The 19,088-nt window shown below is 37.7% G+C and overlaps 1 protein-coding gene across 1 annotated transcript in view; it reads right to left on the bottom strand.

The window, feature by feature from the left end:
* Positions 1 to 4,884: 4,884 nt before the first annotated feature.
* The window catches only part of pde8b (phosphodiesterase 8B), a 98,957-nt gene continuing 84,753 nt past the window's right edge, over positions 4,885 to 19,088 (bottom strand). The window contains exons 12-23 of the mRNA XM_007905387.2: positions 18,890 to 18,967; positions 18,539 to 18,612; positions 16,451 to 16,615; positions 15,310 to 15,355; positions 13,899 to 13,964; positions 11,707 to 11,842; positions 10,790 to 10,988; positions 9,435 to 9,652; positions 9,036 to 9,174; positions 7,205 to 7,372; positions 6,297 to 6,426; positions 4,885 to 5,570 (exon numbers count right to left, since the gene is read on the bottom strand). Of these exons, the coding sequence (XP_007903578.2) occupies positions 5,461 to 5,570; positions 6,297 to 6,426; positions 7,205 to 7,372; positions 9,036 to 9,174; positions 9,435 to 9,652; positions 10,790 to 10,988; positions 11,707 to 11,842; positions 13,899 to 13,964; positions 15,310 to 15,355; positions 16,451 to 16,615; positions 18,539 to 18,612; positions 18,890 to 18,967 (1,529 nt within the window). The 3' untranslated portion in view covers positions 4,885 to 5,460. The remainder of the gene's footprint in view (positions 5,571 to 6,296; positions 6,427 to 7,204; positions 7,373 to 9,035; positions 9,175 to 9,434; positions 9,653 to 10,789; positions 10,989 to 11,706; positions 11,843 to 13,898; positions 13,965 to 15,309; positions 15,356 to 16,450; positions 16,616 to 18,538; positions 18,613 to 18,889; positions 18,968 to 19,088) is intronic.

Below are 19,088 nucleotides of genomic sequence, written 5' to 3'. Positions count from 1 at the left end.
CATCTGTTTAAACAATGCCAGTTGTCTATTCAACTTCTTTTACAGGAATTGTTCTGTAATTGGGCTGATAATGCCCTTGCCAGAAAAATGCCACTAAAAATTCATGACTGAAAACCTTTATGCATGTGTGTGTATAGATGAATAAATATAACATACGTGATGAAGTATTTTCCATTTTGATTTTTCAAAAAAAATCACAAAAGAAAAATTTCTTGTACATTTGTAAAATATTTTAATGATAATGTGAAATCCTCAGAGTTAAAATACAAATGTTATTTTCTGATATGGAAAGGTACATGCATAGCAGATGTGTAACCAGAGATATGAAATTGTAAAACCATTTAAATGAAATCACAATGTTGTCCCAAAAAATGAATGTTGATAACTGACCTTGACTTGCTGAGGATATGAGATCTTCAGAAAATAAAACAAAATTTGAAAGTATTCTGGTGTGAAAATTTAAGCACGAACAACTAAATGCAATTTTTTTTAAACTTTCAAATGTCCAGTCACAAGACAACAACACAATAGCATTATATGCAGTATGTTTCTGGTACATACACAAAGACAAATGCACAGATAATCTCCATGTCATTATTTCAAATTATTTACCTGAGAAAAACATTACAATTCAAATTAAATGCTTAAATTTATAAATCTGCAATTTTTAAAAATGACAGTACATTTAATAAGCATAATAGGCTACACTGACTCTAATAGGTCAGTGTAACCTATTCTGCACATTCAAATTCTAAACTTTACATTCTCTATATATTGTATATCTTAGGATGTCCGCCTGACGTGAAAGGCACTATACAAATGTAATTTTGTATTGTATATCTTTCAAAAGCATAACAAAAGACAACAGAGCAACCTAGACCCAACAATCTATAACACTTATTATTTTGTGTGAAAATCACCATAATCTGATACGTCTGTGAAAAATAGAGCTATATACAAATTTCATTGCTTGGAAATTTTATGAGTTATTTTCCATTTGTCTTATTCAGCTTATTACAAAACACAGGTAGAAACATTGGTATTAAATCCAACACTGATCCTGATTGACTTCTTTATCATGCAAATTGCCACAAGAGGATTATCAATAATCAGCAAACACACCAAAGAGATACTGTTTGATAGGCTTTACATATTTTTAATGAAAATGTCTTCCACTTTCATGATCAACAAAGTAATGAAAAATTAAAAATACATTCTTTTCAATCTTAGATGTGTTTAAAAAATCAATATGAATTATAATCCTGAAGATCTGCAATGATTTGTGGACAGCTGGGCATTACGGCACTTTAACAGTTCTAGGACAGTAATTATATAACATTCACTACACAGCTAGGAATGCACCAAATTCTACTACACATATTTTAACACTGCCAGGGGAGGTTAAGAAAGCCAATTAAAAGTTACCATCTGAACATACCATCTGAACAAGCAGGTGCAAATGTACTTGTCCTATCCCTAATGAAAGGGACATCAACTGTATACTGCTGAAGGCTAGAATATGGGTTAATATGCTACTGAAAATGAGTTTACTTTGAGATAGCAATTCAATCCAGATTACTTTCTTTGGCATTGAATCAATTTTACCATACACAAAAGGACACATTAGCAGGCAGCAAAGTGTCAAAAGTGCCAAACACTGCAGAGAATTACCATAAATGGACAAATAACTTCACAAAGGAGAAACCACCAAACACAAAATAACCTCTTAACCCGAATGCATGATTATTAACATTTATTAATAGATAATAACCCTTGTATTTGATTTAGAGCTTTATGGTGAAATGTCTCAAAGAGCTTCACATTAATTACTTGTTAAGTGTTGTGACTGGGTACTTATGGGTGAATGTGGCAGCCAATTAGCACACACCAATGTCCCCAAACAGCCATCAATTTAACTGGAGAATTATTGCCCAGGACAAGAGGCCACTTCACTCGTCACTTGATGTTCCCTCTACAATACCTCTGAAGTATACTATGCTTGTTGCAACAATGAACCAGGAGATACATCAGCCATATGAGATGAAATGCTGGCCCTCTGCCCCACACCCCCCACCCAGATATACTGCCAATCTTAAAGCCTACTGAGAAGAGCAATCAACTGAGACATCAGTACATTCAAAATTTTGTTCCTCACATACAACAACAACAAATCACATTTATATAGCGCCTTTCACATTGGAAGGATGCCCCAAGACACTGGCCAGTTAAGGTTTTGCACCCGAGCTGGGGGTTTGAATCAAGAGGGTGGAGGGTAGGAGGGTGGGATTGGTAAGATGGTTGAATGCATGGTAAAAGAGGAATGTCTTGAGACGGGCCTTGAAGGAGGCAAGGTAGGGGGCGAGGTGGAGGGATTCTGCGATGCAGTTCCAGAGAATAGGGGCAGAAAAGCTCAAGACATGACTGCCATTGGTATGGCAGCCAGGGCGGTGGACATGGATCAGGCCGGTACCTGCTGAGTGGAGGGAGTGGACAGGTTGGTAAGGCGTTAACAGGTTGCAGAGGTAGGGAGAAGCATGACCGTGGAGGGCTTTAAAAGGACAAGGATTTTAAACTCAAGCTGTAATTACATCATTGAATGTTTACAGGCTGGAAACACTTAATGACAACAACAACTTGCATTGATGTACGCCCTTCATGCGGGGTAGCGTCCCGAATGACATGGTTTCCTTTCATAGCACGGTGCAAATCTGCAAACAGCGGTGGAGCAGATCTAATCAATTCGCTTTATAACACTTGTACAAAACCCAGAACCCTCCTGCTAGCTACTTTGGATGTTGTCTTTCAGAGGACCATCAAGACATGTGGAACCTCTTCTGCAGGTACCACTTCTAAGAGGAACATTCAAGTGACAGATCCTCCTACATGTCACTTGTCCAATCATTTACAAACCTGTGAACAGAAGATAGTGACAATTTTATTGCAGGAATCATGTTTGCTGCAGCATGTACGGTTACACTTAATAGTAAACAATCATTGTGGCATCAAAAACATTGCAGAGCAAATTGTATTTTTATTTATGCCATTTTCTACTTATCTGTTGTTAGCACCACAGGTTATAATGAAAGTAACTGCATATATTTATTACTTTTATTATGCATTTGTATATTTACCTGCAGCATTCTCCTTTTTTTTAAATATATTTTTCTCATTACATCTCCACTGTTGTCTTTTCCATGTTTTCTTTCCAGTTCCTCCTTCATATGTAGGTTTGAGCCGCTTGTCTGTAGCTGTAGCAATTTCTGAAATGTTCAATTACATGTGGTGCTCTTTTACCCTATAGATCCCGTTGTCATCAATATATTCATATGGAGGATATGACCAGTTGCTACAGAGAAATGATTTCCTCTATCTCAATACTGAACTTCCATTTACTTTCAATGTGTCATTCAGAATAGTGTATTATTGGACATTATTAGTACATCGATATGGTTTGTCTGCTTGTTCTATACTACAATGGTCCTCAACCTTTTGGGTTGCAGGACCTAGTCAATAGGTTTGGTGCAAAAAACATCTGGCTTACTAAGTATTTCTTACCCATGATGTATACTATACACATTGGCATAATAAGTACTAAATGCAGCAAATATTAAAAATATAGTACCCAAGTATTTATTGTCTAAATCCTAGGTTCCACTTAATGAGAAACCTGAACTTGCTTCTCTTTGATGAGTTTATCAAAAGTTTGGTATAAAAGAATTTTCCATTGTAATTCACGGCTGCTTGCAACAGGAGAGTTTAAACATTTCTCCATTTCACTGACTACAAGACTCACTTCGCTGACTAAAGAACACTCCAAACTCCCCACTGCAAGATTACAGTAAAATGATGGAACGTTGCATTTGAATGGCTAAATGCTGGCATTTGCTGCTGTTTAAATAACTTTGTTACAGAACTTCGTCTGCAAGGACCGCAGGTTCGAAATTCTCAATGTTCCACAACAGTCTCTGCGCTGTTCGGATTAATTCAGTGAATGGCCTTTCGCTGTCAAGACAAGTTTCGGACCGTCCTTTACAACCGCTGGTTGTTGTCGGTGGGTTCTTATGTGGGTTCTTATAATAGAAGCTCATGCACAGCGTTAACATGTGGTGTAGCACTATTGCGGAGTCCTGTAGCTCAGTGGTTAGAGCACTCGCTTTGCAAGTGAGAGACCTGAGTTCAATTCCAGGCAGGGCGAAACCTTGAGCAAGTTTCCTTACTCCACACGCCTAATAATAATCCCTCCAAAACCCCAAACAATAATAAATTGGTCATTTTCAATCTACGACTGTTTGTGGGACATTGCTGTGCGCAATTGGCTGCCGCGTTCGCCCACAAATGTACAGTCAATTCACTTTACAGTGTGTTCTGTGAAGCGCTTTGGGATGTCCTCCCGACGTGAAAAGCGCTATATCAAATGCAAAGATTATTATTGCACTCAATTATTTAAATAAAATGCAAACATTTTCAAAATTTGTTCTCGACCCTTCTGACACATTCTGGCAACCTAATTTTGAGTTGCGACCCACAGGTTGAGAAACCCTGCTATAGGATACATTCTGTCATATATGGAAAGCACAACTTCACTTGTGTCCACTTTGTTCCATTGGCGTAGTTTCAAACTCGGTCCAAGTGTGATTTACAGTGCTGATACTAATAATCCTTGTATTTGATATAGCACCTTATCATGTCTTCTAAACGTCTCAAAGCGTTTAACAGAATATACTGCAAAGTGAATTTTGTGGGTGAAACATAATGTACAACATATAACAATTCAGAATATGCAACACAATTGTAATTCACTGTAATTCAGTTCTAATAAGTCCTAACCCTGATCCCACTTCTCACACATCCTCCCAAAATAATTTGCTCTTTTTTTTATTACATATATTCCTCAAATTTATTGCTATTTAAAAAAAACTACTGTACATTGAAATATGCTAACCAGCATTAATAGCATTCAAAATTGCCTTAAGGCCTGGACTGTCATTTTTCACATCGCGGTAAGACTGCATAAAAATTACCAACAGTCAGAATAAAAATCTATGATTTCTCCAAAGCCTTTTTCTCAGAGAGAAAAGATTACTATGGAAAATAAAAGATTTACTTTTATATACACTTGTGACTTAAGGGTAATTACAGAAATATTTGTTTTAATTTATCTTTTCTCAGCAAACATTTTGTTCTTTTCCTGAATGCATCACAATTTTCATTTTTGGCACTAAGATGAACTTGAATTTAACAAAGCAAAACTCAAGAGCCGAAATATATTATTTTAGTAGTTGGAATATCTATAACAATTCAACATAGTTCCTTTTTACACACACTGTACATCAAACCTTCCTATATTGTGTGTGACTTGTTTGAAAATTAAGTCACTTGAAGTAAAATAGAAACTCTCAATAGCTTTGCTTCAGTCAGTGATGTTGGGAAATAAAATATCCTGTCCTTTCACCTTTGCTTTTAAGAGTCAGATGGAGGTCGGAGACCCTTAAACACATGTTCATCCAATGTTTTCCAGTACTTGTAGTTTTCATTCAAGTGAAGCATTAAATTTGGAAGGTTTGCAAACGCTGTAAGGAAGAGAGTAGAAATTAGATAAAATGAATTCAAGTTATGTACAGTATGCACAGTATAATATTTATGAATTTATTCTCCTCGGGCAAGGAAGAAGGTAAGCAGGTTCTTTCTGAAGATTCTAAGATAATATGGAAAGCAAATCAAGTCAATTCTTTGTGGAAGGCACAATGACATAATATTTTAGCAAAGTGTGCCCACAGTTGATGATGGACCAATTGGGAGTTGGTGGGGTACGCATAGAACTGGGCATCAAGATTCTTCCTGATAGTTTTGCAAACTAGTGTTCTAATGTGGTCCTAGAAGGACAAGCAGCGGAAACCTACCAGTACCTCATAAATTAGGTGCTTACAGTTCAGCAGCAGCTCAACAAGCATTGCGGGTTTAGTTTTATAGTGTGTACCCCGGACAAATACTGCACACTCCTGAACTGCCTAAGAAACCACTGCTTCTGTAAGTTCTTGGTAGCTGGAAGCAGATACTCTTAAAGCATGGCAGAGGCCTCCTGGTTTATCAAACACCCAGCTGGCAAGACAAAATAATGTGGGGCTATGTTTTGTAATATCTGTGATGCCTGAAGTCTCTGCCTTAGCTTTAAGAGAATTGCACTTTGGAAAATTATTAAATTCACTCCTAATTTAAAAGTCGGGTTTGAACAGTTTTTTTAAGCAATAAAATCATTAAAATTTGCTGCAAATAAAAAAAGATATTGAAATTCTTACCATCCCAAGCATCAAACATATCATTTATAAAATAGTCGATAAATGATATCTGAGATTTCGGAATACTACAAGAATTGCGATCAAAGACCGGCATCACGACTGGCAAACCTTGACTTTTCTCCTCATCTGTCTGTAGACAAACACAATGATTGATAAATAAAGAGAATAAGAGAATGTCACTTACAACACAGGGTTTCTACTTCATCTGTATCAACTCATTTAAGCAACATTCAGACTAATTGTCTTAATTGAGTGTATTCGATCAATCTCTTTCACCCAAATGTATAATCTTATGTTTGATATTAATCTTACATTTGGTATAGAGCCTTTCACATCAGGGGATATCTCAATGCACTTCAAAGGATATAGTGCAAATTGTAATGATTATGTATTTTGTATAATATGCAGAAAATAAACAATAAAAATTACAGTAAGTTGAGACTAAGGAAAATATAATTCTGATAAGTACAAACAAAGATTATTTATTATATCTCAATATATGGACCAAAATGCCATTTAATCTTTGCCTGTCAGTCCAATTTCTCTTAAAAGTAAAAGATTTTAACTGTATACAATTGTGGAAAATTATTATCTAGTCTTAATTTGGAAGACAGGTTATTTAAACAACTGTGGAAAACATCTTCTAAATTCTGACTGAATTTAAGAATTTTCCATTATTCTGTCTGAACTTAATTTTTTTTAGACAAAATAGACTTACAGGAAAACACAAGGTAATTTGGGGTTTACACTAGTTGGAATATCGTGAAATAAATGAAAACTATTTCTCTTTACATTTTAATGCATTTGGAAAAGTCTCATTCTTCATTTAGGATTTGCTTCAAAGAAGCTGAAACTCTAAAGCTTTGAATTACTTTAAAATATGCAATATTATTTTTATCATATATTACCTGAGCAAAATATTCTTCTGAAATTCTTCCTGCCCATTCGATGCACAACTCTATTGGGCGGCAAGGGTTGGCAACATCAGCACATTTAATCATCATACGTTTAATGAGTAGTCTATTTTCCACAGAGTTCTTTAGGTTGGATGAATATTCACCATCACTGCTGCCACTCTGTGGAATATAAGCAGGATTTTCAGCACTTAAACAGCATTGGTTGTCATAAAGCAATCCATTGGTTATCAGCATTATACAATGCTATGTCAAGGTATGTTTTGTTCATAAACCTACAGTATGAAATAACTTATGATTGGTAACTTCTTTTAACTGCAATTTTGGTCGCCCTTTTTTGTTTATTGCGGTGACGGATGTCAGGGATTGGAGTATTCAATAGGAATGGAGACATTATAAATGTATAGAAGATGCTATTTGGGATAGAGAAATAAACCCAAAACAATACATTTACGTACGGTAAGGTCACAGGTTCAGGGCTGTGACGGGAAATGTTGTGACAGCCATAAGAAAGTATTTCTGGATTAAGGGACTAATCAACTCAGGGTTGATTAGTCAATTCAGGGTTGGATTAGCAAGCAAGTGGTTGATGCCTAGATATGGGACAACCTCAAGACAACCTCACGACTCCAAGGGGGAAAAAATCTTGAAATCTAAAGTCCTACTTGAGGCTTTTTTGTTTTAGGATCATATCCTTTCTTTTAGACTGATTCAACTAAGTTGCTGACATCTGTATCAACTATGACTTTCAGCATTTTAAAGACCAGAATAATGTACTCCTCAATCTGCCTTTGAAGATGGAAAAACACACTATAAACACATGTCAGAATTGGTTCAGAAAATATTAGCAATTTCACTACTTCATTTTCACTATATCAACAGTAAGTTACAATAGAAGGATATTCTCTAGTAGCCATTCATGCTGCAAGAGTGTAGAAATATTATTCACATGCCGCAAGATGGTGAATATGAAGATTGCTTATTGAATGTAATCCTGAGTTTAGTTAGCAGACACTTGAAATCCTGATAACAGAAGCAAGAAGAATGCAATATTGAGCCCTCAAATTTGTTACAAGATAGTACTTTAATCAAGGAATAGAGATAATGCTAAAAAATAGTCTAATCTGAAGAGGCAACACCTCCAACAATACAACGCTCCCCTTGCACTGTATTGGAATGTCAGCAATATCAAACATATGAGTTCAAAGTCCTGACAGGGTCTTAAAACCCACAAGCTTCTGATTCAGGGGTCAGAGTGCTACCAATGTACATCTTTGATAAGAAAGCTTTTGCCAACATCTGAAATTTAACATGCTTAAGGGAGGGATATATAGGTAGGCAGGCACATGTAAAGAAAGAGTATTGAGGGATATAGAGTGAAGGTGGAGAGATTAAAAGCTGATAAATTGCAGAATAGACTCGAGGGTAAATGGCCTCCACCTGTTTCTACGTTTCTAACCCTTGGATTAATTTATTAATCAGTTAAGGATATCACTTGCTTTTATAATATATACGATAAACTATCAATTTTATGGAGAAGTTCTACTGTTGCGAGTTATTTCGTCAGTAGTTGGTGATGATGATTCCAATTGCCAATACATTCCATGCTATTGACACATAGTGCACTTACATTGATCATATATGAGGAAGTAATAGTTGCAATATCATCACTAAAATTTTATTAAGCAATAATCCGCAGTAGATTAATGGGAAATTCAATGGCCAATATACATTATAAATTAGTTATTTGTAAAATGACAGTATAAGGTAAAACGTCTGATTCAACACCAGGTCATTACTGCCACAGCTGAGGTTGAAACCTTACATTTGAGTTAGTTTCCTCAAGAGATGTCATTGGTTTGTTGACACTGTTCACAAATTTGTTCACATGTTCAAAATGCTTTGTCATCTCTGTTGCCAAAACCATGTCAATAATCGCCTGCCTCAACGTTCGATACTGATTCCTGAAAAAAATGAATAAATGATTAAAAACGCGGAGATTTTCTTTTTTAAGTTGAACGCTGTGACAAAATGCTGCTGCCTTTTAATTAAAAAAAATCTCACCTCTCTCTACTGCAATTTTAATTTGGTAAATCAAAAAGAGAGTTTGGGGATAAAAGTGGAACTTTACAACAATTCTCGGCCATCATTGCATTCTGATTTTTCATTGGCAAAGTTTATCTTTATTGATCCAATTCTCCTATCAACCCGTAAAAAAACTAACCTTTCAGCGTTTTTGAAGATGTTGCACTTGTGGTCTCGTGCTGTGAGCTGGAATGCCAGGGCAGAATGGTGACTTTCCAGGACTGCAGTGTCATTGTAGAGGACAGCTAGCTCACTTCCTGCATTACATAGGAAGGAGTTTGTGCGACCTGGGTGGTCAACATCATGTACTGTGGCTGCAATAAGTGCAGCAACCTCATCCAACTGATCCAAACACCCCTACAAACACAGAGAGAAATTACACAGGCTGCAATGACCAAACCACTGGTTGTAACAACTGGTACTGCACTTCATTGAGCAAGACCCTATATTAAGTAATCAAGTAACTCACAAAGCTAATAATAACTGAACATATTGTTCATTAATTTTGTACAATTTTAATCTAAAACATTGACATTTAGTAAGAATGATGGCATTTTAACATATATTAACAAAACATATTACTTTATATATTACATTTAAATATTCTAACATCTGCTTATTTTCCCCTTTCTTTGTTACCATGTCCCACAGAAGACATAGAACTATAGAATAGGGGAAGGCCTTCGTTGATGCTTGCACATTGATTGGAACCAACTACTATAATCCCCATTCTCTGCGTTTTTCTGTGCACTCTTACATTCTTCCTCCTCAAATTTTTCTCCAATTAGTTTTTAAGTGTTGTTATGGTTTCTTCACTAATAGCCACTTGAGAAAGAACTTTCCACATACTGTACCAATAATCCTCTGCATGACAAAGTTTATTTTAACTTCTCGTCTTTGTAGTAACAATCCTGCGCAGGTGCCCGCTTGTTGCTATAGGAAAAATATCAGTGGCAAACTTTGGGTTTTTAGCTGTTTAAACTCTAGCAATATACCAACACAAACTCTGGAGCCTCCAAGCCTGGCTCTTGCCAACCTGCGCTTAATACTCTCTGGAAGTAGGTTGCTTCCCTCTGAGGAGTGAATGCGCTTTGCATTCAGACACGGAAATGTACATGTGTAGGTGGCATACAACTCTCAGTCTGATTTGGTGCTCTTAAGCATGATGATGAGTTTCTGTATGTGTCATGCTGACCCCCCAAAAATGGTGCTCCATCAAAGCACACTAAATACCTTCTGCCTTACAATGTCCAGCCATCCCACCAAGTACATCATAGGTGGTCATATTTGAACAACACTCCTGAGTCATTTAAAGGGCACAGAAAGACTGTTAAATTTGACGATCTCAGACACTACATGCATATAAATATTGTAGGCTATTTAATATTTCCCTTTCTTGAAGAGTGAGAGCTGGGAATCACTCAAGGTAGAGGAGTACAATAAGCTATTATTAGCAAAACAGATAGTTTATTTGTTCAGTATGTGAACGGTTACCTTGACTCGATCCTTCCGCAAGAAGTATGCTGTGGCATGCAAGACATCAGCTGCGTGTGTTGAATTGTGGTATGAATTTGATGCATGATAATTTGTCTCAATGACCTGCAACCACGACCTGAGAGTTGCTTCTGAACAGTTCAAAAACTCACATACTCCAAACTGTGCGAAGATTTTTAATCCCAGGTGGACTAATGGCCTAAAAGGACAGAAAAGGCAACATAGAAGAATTTAAGAATGGTCAAGAATGGCCTATCAATCCTTTTTTTGACTGATTATAGTTTATACTTTGCTCGATGAATGACGTAAACTTGGAATGATTTTTTATATTGTGCACTTTCCAATTGCTCTTCCAAATTTATTTTTCTAATTTTATTTTAATCGACATTAAAATAACAACAACAATATAACAAATTGCATTTATATAGCACCTTTCAGGTTGGGAGAATGTCTTCCCCAGTGCCTTGTATGAATGCTAATTTTAATAATTAAAATAAAATTAGAAAAAAGTACGTACCTAGTAAAAGGCATTTCAGATTTTTTAAAATCTTATAAACTGAAAAATGTAACATACTTTACTTACAATTGTACCCATTCAACCCTGGATAACAAATCTTCTAATTAAAGTATGCCATTAACCGACCCATCAGTAATTAAAAACAACTATAATGCAAAGGTTCACGCTAGGCATTCATTTATAGGATGAAGCCAAATGTAAATGGCTTCAGCATATAAATGAATGCAGCTGAAACAGAATATTAAAATATAATTAAAGAAAGCACTTTCTACTCTTCAATTAGAAATCATCTGACAACAAGCCATCAAAGAGAAAATGGACAGAACATAAATATTATACCAGTTTGCTGAACTTAACCTGTGGAACACCAAAGAGTTTCCAATTTAAAACAAAAGCCAACCTTTTATTAGTTGCAGTCTCTAGTTTGAAGATATTGAAATCCCAGGTTTCTTCTCCTTCCAACAGTTCTGCTATATGAGGTGGGACATCACTGAGTGTGACGGGTATTGCACAGGGCCCATGAGTCAGCTGCACATCTGTCAGAACAAAAAGTCCAATTTAAAGTCTTCATGTATAATATTGTTTATAATAATTATCCTTGTATTTGATATAGTGCCTTTCAAATCAGGAGGATGTTTCAGAGCGCTTTGTAATTTGTAGGCCAGGTATTCTTTGTTGTGTAATTGTACAAACTCATTTTTTATAAGAGTACCACATTAACAACATTGACTCAAATAGTGCTTTTCATGGAGAATGAGCATTACAAAGAGCTTAACAGATATAACAGAGAGCTCCAGTCGGTGGGAAGGGACAATTAAAAATGTTGAAACTGCTTCAAGTCAAGTACTGAGTATAAATTGTCTGGAGCCACCTCATTTACCCTGACACGCACAGTGGACAATTGCACTGACTGATAACATTGGAATTTGTTCAAAAGCTGTAGAGGATAGTATGGCAACATCAATGTGTAGACAACCAGTCGTATTGTTTGTTTTCAAAGACAAGGAGGAGACTAAGACAATTTATAATATTAATATAAATTTAATATAATTTATAAACCTTTATCACCTCAAGGCTGGACTACGGGAACTCTCTCCTCGCCGGCCTTCCCGGCACCTCCCTCCACAAGCTGCAGGTCATTCAGAACTCTGCAGCTCGTGTACTGTCCCGCACCAGGCTTCGTGACCACATCACTCCCACCCTCGCTCTCCTCCACTGGCTCCTCAGCCCCCAGAGGATCGAATTCAAGATCCTCATCCTCACCTACAAGGCCATTCACAGCCTCGCTCCCTCCTACCTCTCCAACCTACTATCCCCCTACTTACCTGCCCGTACCCTCCGTTCCTCTGGCTCTGGTCTGCTCCACATCCTCCGCCCCAACCGCCCTACCATCGGTGGCCGGGCCTTCAGCCTCTCAGCCCCGAGGCTCTGAACTCTATCCCCCAGTGCCTTCACCTTGCCTCCTCCCTTTCCTCCTTCAAGGCCGGTCTCAAGATCTTTCTCTTCAACTGTGCCTTCACCTCTCCTCTCGACTCTCTACCCCCTCCTCGCTCCATCCCTTCCCTCCCCTCACCCTGACCATTTCCCCCCTGCTCGGGTCCCGACCCAACTATCCAGCGCCTTGGGATGTCTTCCTGACGTGAAAGTCACTCTATAAATGCAATCTTGTTGTTGTTGTTGTTATAATGTCTTCCTTCTCTCAGGATTCTTTGTTCTCACTTTCTCCTTTCTCAGTGGTTCTGCAACCAGCCAGTTTAGGAGATGTGCAAGAGCCCCATGTGACTGACTCTCTGATCTACTCTTCTTCAGTTTAGTGCTTTCTCTCAACAGTACAGTGGGGAGGAGGCACACATCACCGTAGAGGACTATAGGTACTGTGTCTGACTCCTCCATGGGGCCCTGGTATAAAACCATACAGACCTTGTCTTCTTTTTTGAACTCAACTAAGGCAGATTATATGAACTGGAATACAGTTTGACATCCTTGTAATATCCCAGACCTGACAATACAGTGTGATGCACCAAATAGACTCCACCTTTTGGTTACAGCACCAAAGTATGTCCATCATTTCAAATAGGGACGGCTGTGGTATTAGCTGGCCTGTAGGGAGGGAGTGAGGACAGCTTTTTCACAGACGCAGAGCAAACGGTTCAAGCCAAATCTCAAGATCATGAAAGAGGTATTAACAAAGAATGCCCTTTGGTTTATTCAGTCTCAGGATACCCAACCTATCATTCACCCGTTGCAGAGTCAAGCAGTTTCTTATAGTCTAACCTCTAGCACTCTTCATAGAACCTGTTTCTCCAGTTAATCACCCTTTCTGTAAAGAAATACAAAATATATACTTCACAACTTCAAACCTGTGTTCTCTTCTCTAGCTGCCTTCACTTAACTGAAAGTCAACCTAAATTACACCCATATATTCCCAGCATTTGGTTACAAAGCAGCATTGATAGAGATCTAAGAACATGTTCCTTCCTGCCTGCTTGTTTGCAAAATGTGATTGGGGGAGGGAGAAATTAAAAATAGTCCAGATCACTTAAAGAAACAAAAATAATTGTTTATTTGATGAAAAATGTATCTGAAGTGTACCTGGCTCTTCCTCGATCTGTCCCTCAAGAGATGTCCATGCTTCGTTTTTATCTGTTTGTCGCAAAGCTATGTAACACAATAAAAAAGCATCGTTATAGAGCGGGTTATTTTTTAGAAGGGGAGAGATTGGAATGTGTTAGCGTCCAGAGGGACTTGGATGTCCTTGTACACCAATCACAGAAAGTTAGTCTGCAGGGGCAGCAGCATTTAGGAAGGCGAACGGTATGTTAGCATTCATTATGAAAGGATTAGAGTATAAGAGTAGGGAAGTCTTGCTGCAACTGTATAGGGCCCTGGTGAGACCACACCTGGAATACTGTGTCCAGTTTTGGTCTCCTTAATTAAGGAAGGATGTACTTGCCTTGGAGGAGGTGCGGCGTAGGTTTACTAGGTTAGTACCAGGGATGAAGGGGATGAGTTACAAGGATAGGCTGACCAATTTGGGCCTATATTCTCTAGAATATGGAAGAATTAGAGGGGATTTTATAGAAACCTATAAAATCATCAAAGGGCATGACAGAGTAGATAGTGGGAGATTGTTTCCCCTGGTTGGAGAAACTAAAACCAGAATCACAACCTTAAAATCAGAGGCCAGCCCTTTCGCAGAACTTCTTCACTCAAAGGGTGGTGAATGTATGGAACTCATTACCCCAAAAGGTTGTTGACGCTCAGTCCTTGAACATATTCAAGACTGAGATAGATAGATTTCTTATTGCAAAAGGTATTAAGGGATATGTGGATAAGGCAGGGTTAGGTTATTAACTGGAGTTAGATTAGTAGATCAGCTATGATTGAATGGCAGGGCAGGCTCGAAGGGCCGAATGGCCTACTCTTGCTCCTACATGTTATGTTATGTTATAGAATTATTTAGCTACTGATCGAAATTGGGCACATCTTCAAACTCCTATACAGTGCAACCCCATATGTGATTTTTGTAGAGAGGTAGAACTTGAGTCACAGGAAAGTATACTGAGCTTGTACAGAGCACATGGCTAGGCCAAGTGGGGTACTCTGTGTAATTCTGCTCACCTTATTACAGTAAAAACATATTGCATTTAGAGAGGGTACTTTGAAGAATAACTAAATTGATACCTTCCTTCTACAGTTGAGCAAAAGTAACTCTATGAAGGACTTCCTTCTATTAATTTATCCTCTGCAGATCATTCAATTTAGCTTCACTGACGCAGTGCATAAATCGGTGTGGATACGGAAAATTAAAATGCACTGAAAAACGCATTCTGTATTGTTTTGAAAGTTCAGAAGTACACCAGTCATCACATTTAATGATTTAGAAATGTGATAATTTTATATTTCTTATTCGCAACAAATCTGTTAAGAAATACTGCATGGGAAATGTTAAAATTCTTTAAAAAAGGGAAATATTTAAGAAATTGAGGAAAGATGAACTTACATTTTGAGAAAATATATTCATTACCAGACAATCTTCGTAATCCATCCTGAAAAAAACAAACAGGCGTAATGCGTAAACTAACACATTTTAATAATCATACTTGCATTTGATATAGTGCCTGATCACTTCATCAAAATGTCTTAAAGCACTTAACAAGATTGACAATAAAGTATAGCGTTCCGACTTGCTATCCTGTGTGAAAGGCACTCTTTCAATGTACTTTGTTGTTGTAGAGACAGTATTTTTTGTAGGCAAACATTATACTTTACCTGTAACATGAGCATTCTCTATTTAATGTATATAATACAATTATGCAATTCAAATAAAGAACAAACATTCAAATATGAAGTGGTATAAGTAATTTTGTGAGGAGCAACTGAAATGTTTAATTTGAAAGAACTCTATACCACAATTAAAATTATACGCCCAAGGCCCAAAATTCCACCTGGTCTTACTCTTTAAGACAATTTTGTGTTAAAATATAATATTGCTCAGAATGGTGGAAAATTCAGAAATTCGTTCTTAATCTGGAGCCTTTTTCATTTTAAAAACTGCAAAGAATTGGCTTTCCAAATCTATCAGGCAAGGCAAAGAGCTTTGGCAGAGATCTGAGAGCAAGTTGGCTGCACAACAACAAAAACAACAACAACAACAGGCATTTATATAGCACCCCTCACGCAGGGGAATGTCCCAGAGCCCTTGGCTGTCATTTTAGCCACAGCATAATACCCCAAGGGAGAGCTTCAAGAAAGTGCAGAGCAATAAATGCCAAATTTAAAAAGGGAAATAGCAAGTTATTAAAAAGTCTATATCCTTTAAAATACTTCCTACTGCTAAGATTCATTTTTTGTGTGTATTATCTGAAAAAAAAATATATGTTGTAGAACAGGATGACACAAATATAAGGTTTGATGAGTCAGATCTGCTCTCGACTCAGATTATTCTGCTTCTTTGCTGTTCAGACATACAAAAGTAGATGTACAGTTGTTCAGTTCTGAAGGCTTAATACCAACAATTGTATATCCCAATTTATTCTATATTTTGGTAAGATTACCAATGGTTTTATGCTATGATGCATGACTTATCATAACAGGCACATTACTGAGTAAAATGTCCTTATAGCTGGTCCTTACTAACTCACAGTCATGAGACCTCCAACAAGATTACTGGTGTGTAGGTCATCATCTTTGATGCCAATCTGTGGTGAGTAGAGTTCCGTTGTTCTCAAGATTTCCAGGACTCTGTCCAATGCCTCGGCCACTGTTACTGGGCTATTTTCCTGGGCAGCATTAATTATATTGATAACCTGTCAGGAAAGGAAAAAGAGAAAGAGTTGCATTTCAATAAATCGTTGAAGTTATTTGCACAAACCCCAGAACTGACCAAAAGCATCATCTTTCCAGCTCTTCACTCATACCATTTCTCACCACAAATGATCTAGCACGGTCCTTAATTCAAATACAATCCAAATCTTCGCACTTTCTGATTCCATGCTACGATACACTTTCATGATGACACTCTGGTATGCATCGTTCTCATGTGTGAGCCTAAACAGTACATGAAAGATTCTCAATTGTGGGGTGCATCCCAACCAAACCTGATCCTGTCCTCACCCAATATTCATCACTGCAAGTAAAGGTTTTCATAGTATCAGCATTTATACTTATAATCCCACATTGCCAAAGTGGCTACAAGTAACTACAGCCAGAATTTCATCCCTGTGGTGCCTGTGTGTTTGTATGGATCAGTGTCACATCGGGCAGTTCACTTAACATTAATGAAATGATATAATAATAAACCTTCCATTTGGTTTAGCATCTTTCATCATTCATTAAAGCAAATTTGTTAATAGTGTAGAAGCTGCTGTGACAAACAAATTCATCAGCCAGATGTTTAGACTGTGTGAACGGCCATCTTCGGATACCATGGCTAACCATTATTAAAGCAGAAGAATAAATCAGTCAGGTTTGCTCTGTACGGCTGGCTGTTTGGTAGAAATTCCATCTGGGTCTAGATTTAATCTGTTAACATAACATTTCAGAGCTTCCAGCATTTGACAAAATTCTTAAACACAGTCTTTAATTCTGAAGCTGGTTTTCTGTAAGTCCTTTTAAGACTTACTCAAAAGAGACTCCAATTAAATCAACAATTTGCCAAATTCTGCACTCTCTGAAATGCTATGTTAATAAAGTAAATCTTGACTCGGGTGGAATTTTACCCCATGGATGCATTGGTGAAAGATAAATTGTCATGGAAACTATTTTGATTTAATAATAGAAAATGTTTTCCAGGATTCTTGTAGGGACCTGATTTTGTTTTGTTTGAAAAGATTTCACTTACTTTAGCACCAGTCCCTGAATTTGCCCGCTGCTGTCCGTTTTATTTGGTCAGCCAGGTGTCTAACACATGTGAAAACCCCTCAGTGTGCTTAAGAGTACCCAAACCAAACTGAGAATTCCATGCATCCCATCTACACATGGAAATTCCAGAGATAGGTTGTTGGAATGGAATACGCACTCTCTCCCTGGAGCCATACATCCTTACCGAATTCTGGAAAGTATTTAGGCGCAGGAGCCAAGGCTTGGGCACCCCAGAGTGTTCGGAGTTACTGCTGGATTCTAACCAGCTAAAACTGCACAGCTTGCTATCACTGTCTTGCAAGCTTTCCTGCGGCTTGTCCAGCTAGGACCACCCTACCCATTAGGGCTTTGGCTTGCAGGTTTAACAGGAGCTGCGTGTGCCATCAGTGACTAGTCTAATACTCCCTGCCCCCAGTGACTAGTCTGCCCTTCCAAGTCCTGCCGATGAGGCAGGCTCGCTGTGCTGTCAGTAGTAGTGCCCTGGACACTAGTCCCTATACTTTCCCTGAACTCTCTTATATGTTTAGTTTGGAGTTAATCCTAACTCACTGCTCTGTCACTGCATGTTGTTTATCCTCAAATACGTATACAACTTTAATCAAAATGTCAATTATTTTTGATGCAAGCCACTACAGAATTTGTAGTGTGTCTCCTTTTCAGTGATGCCTGACTTACAGCAGTGAAGGTTGTAGGTTGTAGCAGTTGTAGAGAATTGCAGAGACATTTAGAAGTTAATAAATTTGACTCTACGGTTGATCTACAATTAACTGCCGTTCTGTATTGCCGAGTGCTTCTCCTGAAGGCTGAAGTTATTAATTGGTCACAGTACAGAAAGTTGTGGGAATAAATACACTACTCTCGGAACTCACCTTTGTAATTGGAGCTTCTATTGTCATGGAGTGAATTCTTGCCATTGAGGAGTATCGGCGGTTGTGTGAACTTCCTGTTGGAATCAGCAGCAGAGAAAAGGTTTTCAGATATCTCACACTGTTCAGCACCTTGTATTTGTCAATGGAATGGTGAGTGGATAGGCTGGTTTTGTGGGATAAAGCTATGTGCAAGGATGAGGGTCTTTAGTATGATCACTATTCTGAATGTCATCAAACCCGCTAGTCCGTACTTATCGTACAGACTTCAAGGCAAATATTCATAACATTTTTGTTAAAAAAATCGCAATGGACTTGTCTATTTGGATGAGGATGTTCCATAGACTTTCTTACCATCACTTCCTCTTGATGTTACAGATCTGACGTCAATGGAACCTTTCCGTCTGTCTTTATGTCTTAAAGAATGTGAATCTATGAAGAAAAAAAGCATTATGTTCATGTACGCAAGGAGTATCTTAGTGAACCTCCCAGTCCCATTCTCTGTTTAGGTGGGTGTTAAAGATCCCTTGATACTACAATGAAAAGAGAAGAA

This window comes from Callorhinchus milii, unplaced genomic scaffold, assembly GCF_018977255.1.
Source record: "Callorhinchus milii isolate IMCB2004 unplaced genomic scaffold, IMCB_Cmil_1.0 Scaffold1, whole genome shotgun sequence".
Taxonomy (NCBI): domain Eukaryota; kingdom Metazoa; phylum Chordata; class Chondrichthyes; order Chimaeriformes; family Callorhinchidae; genus Callorhinchus; species Callorhinchus milii.
Note: the sequence above shows the minus strand (reverse complement) of the source record. Positions and strands in the feature narration are given on the sequence as shown.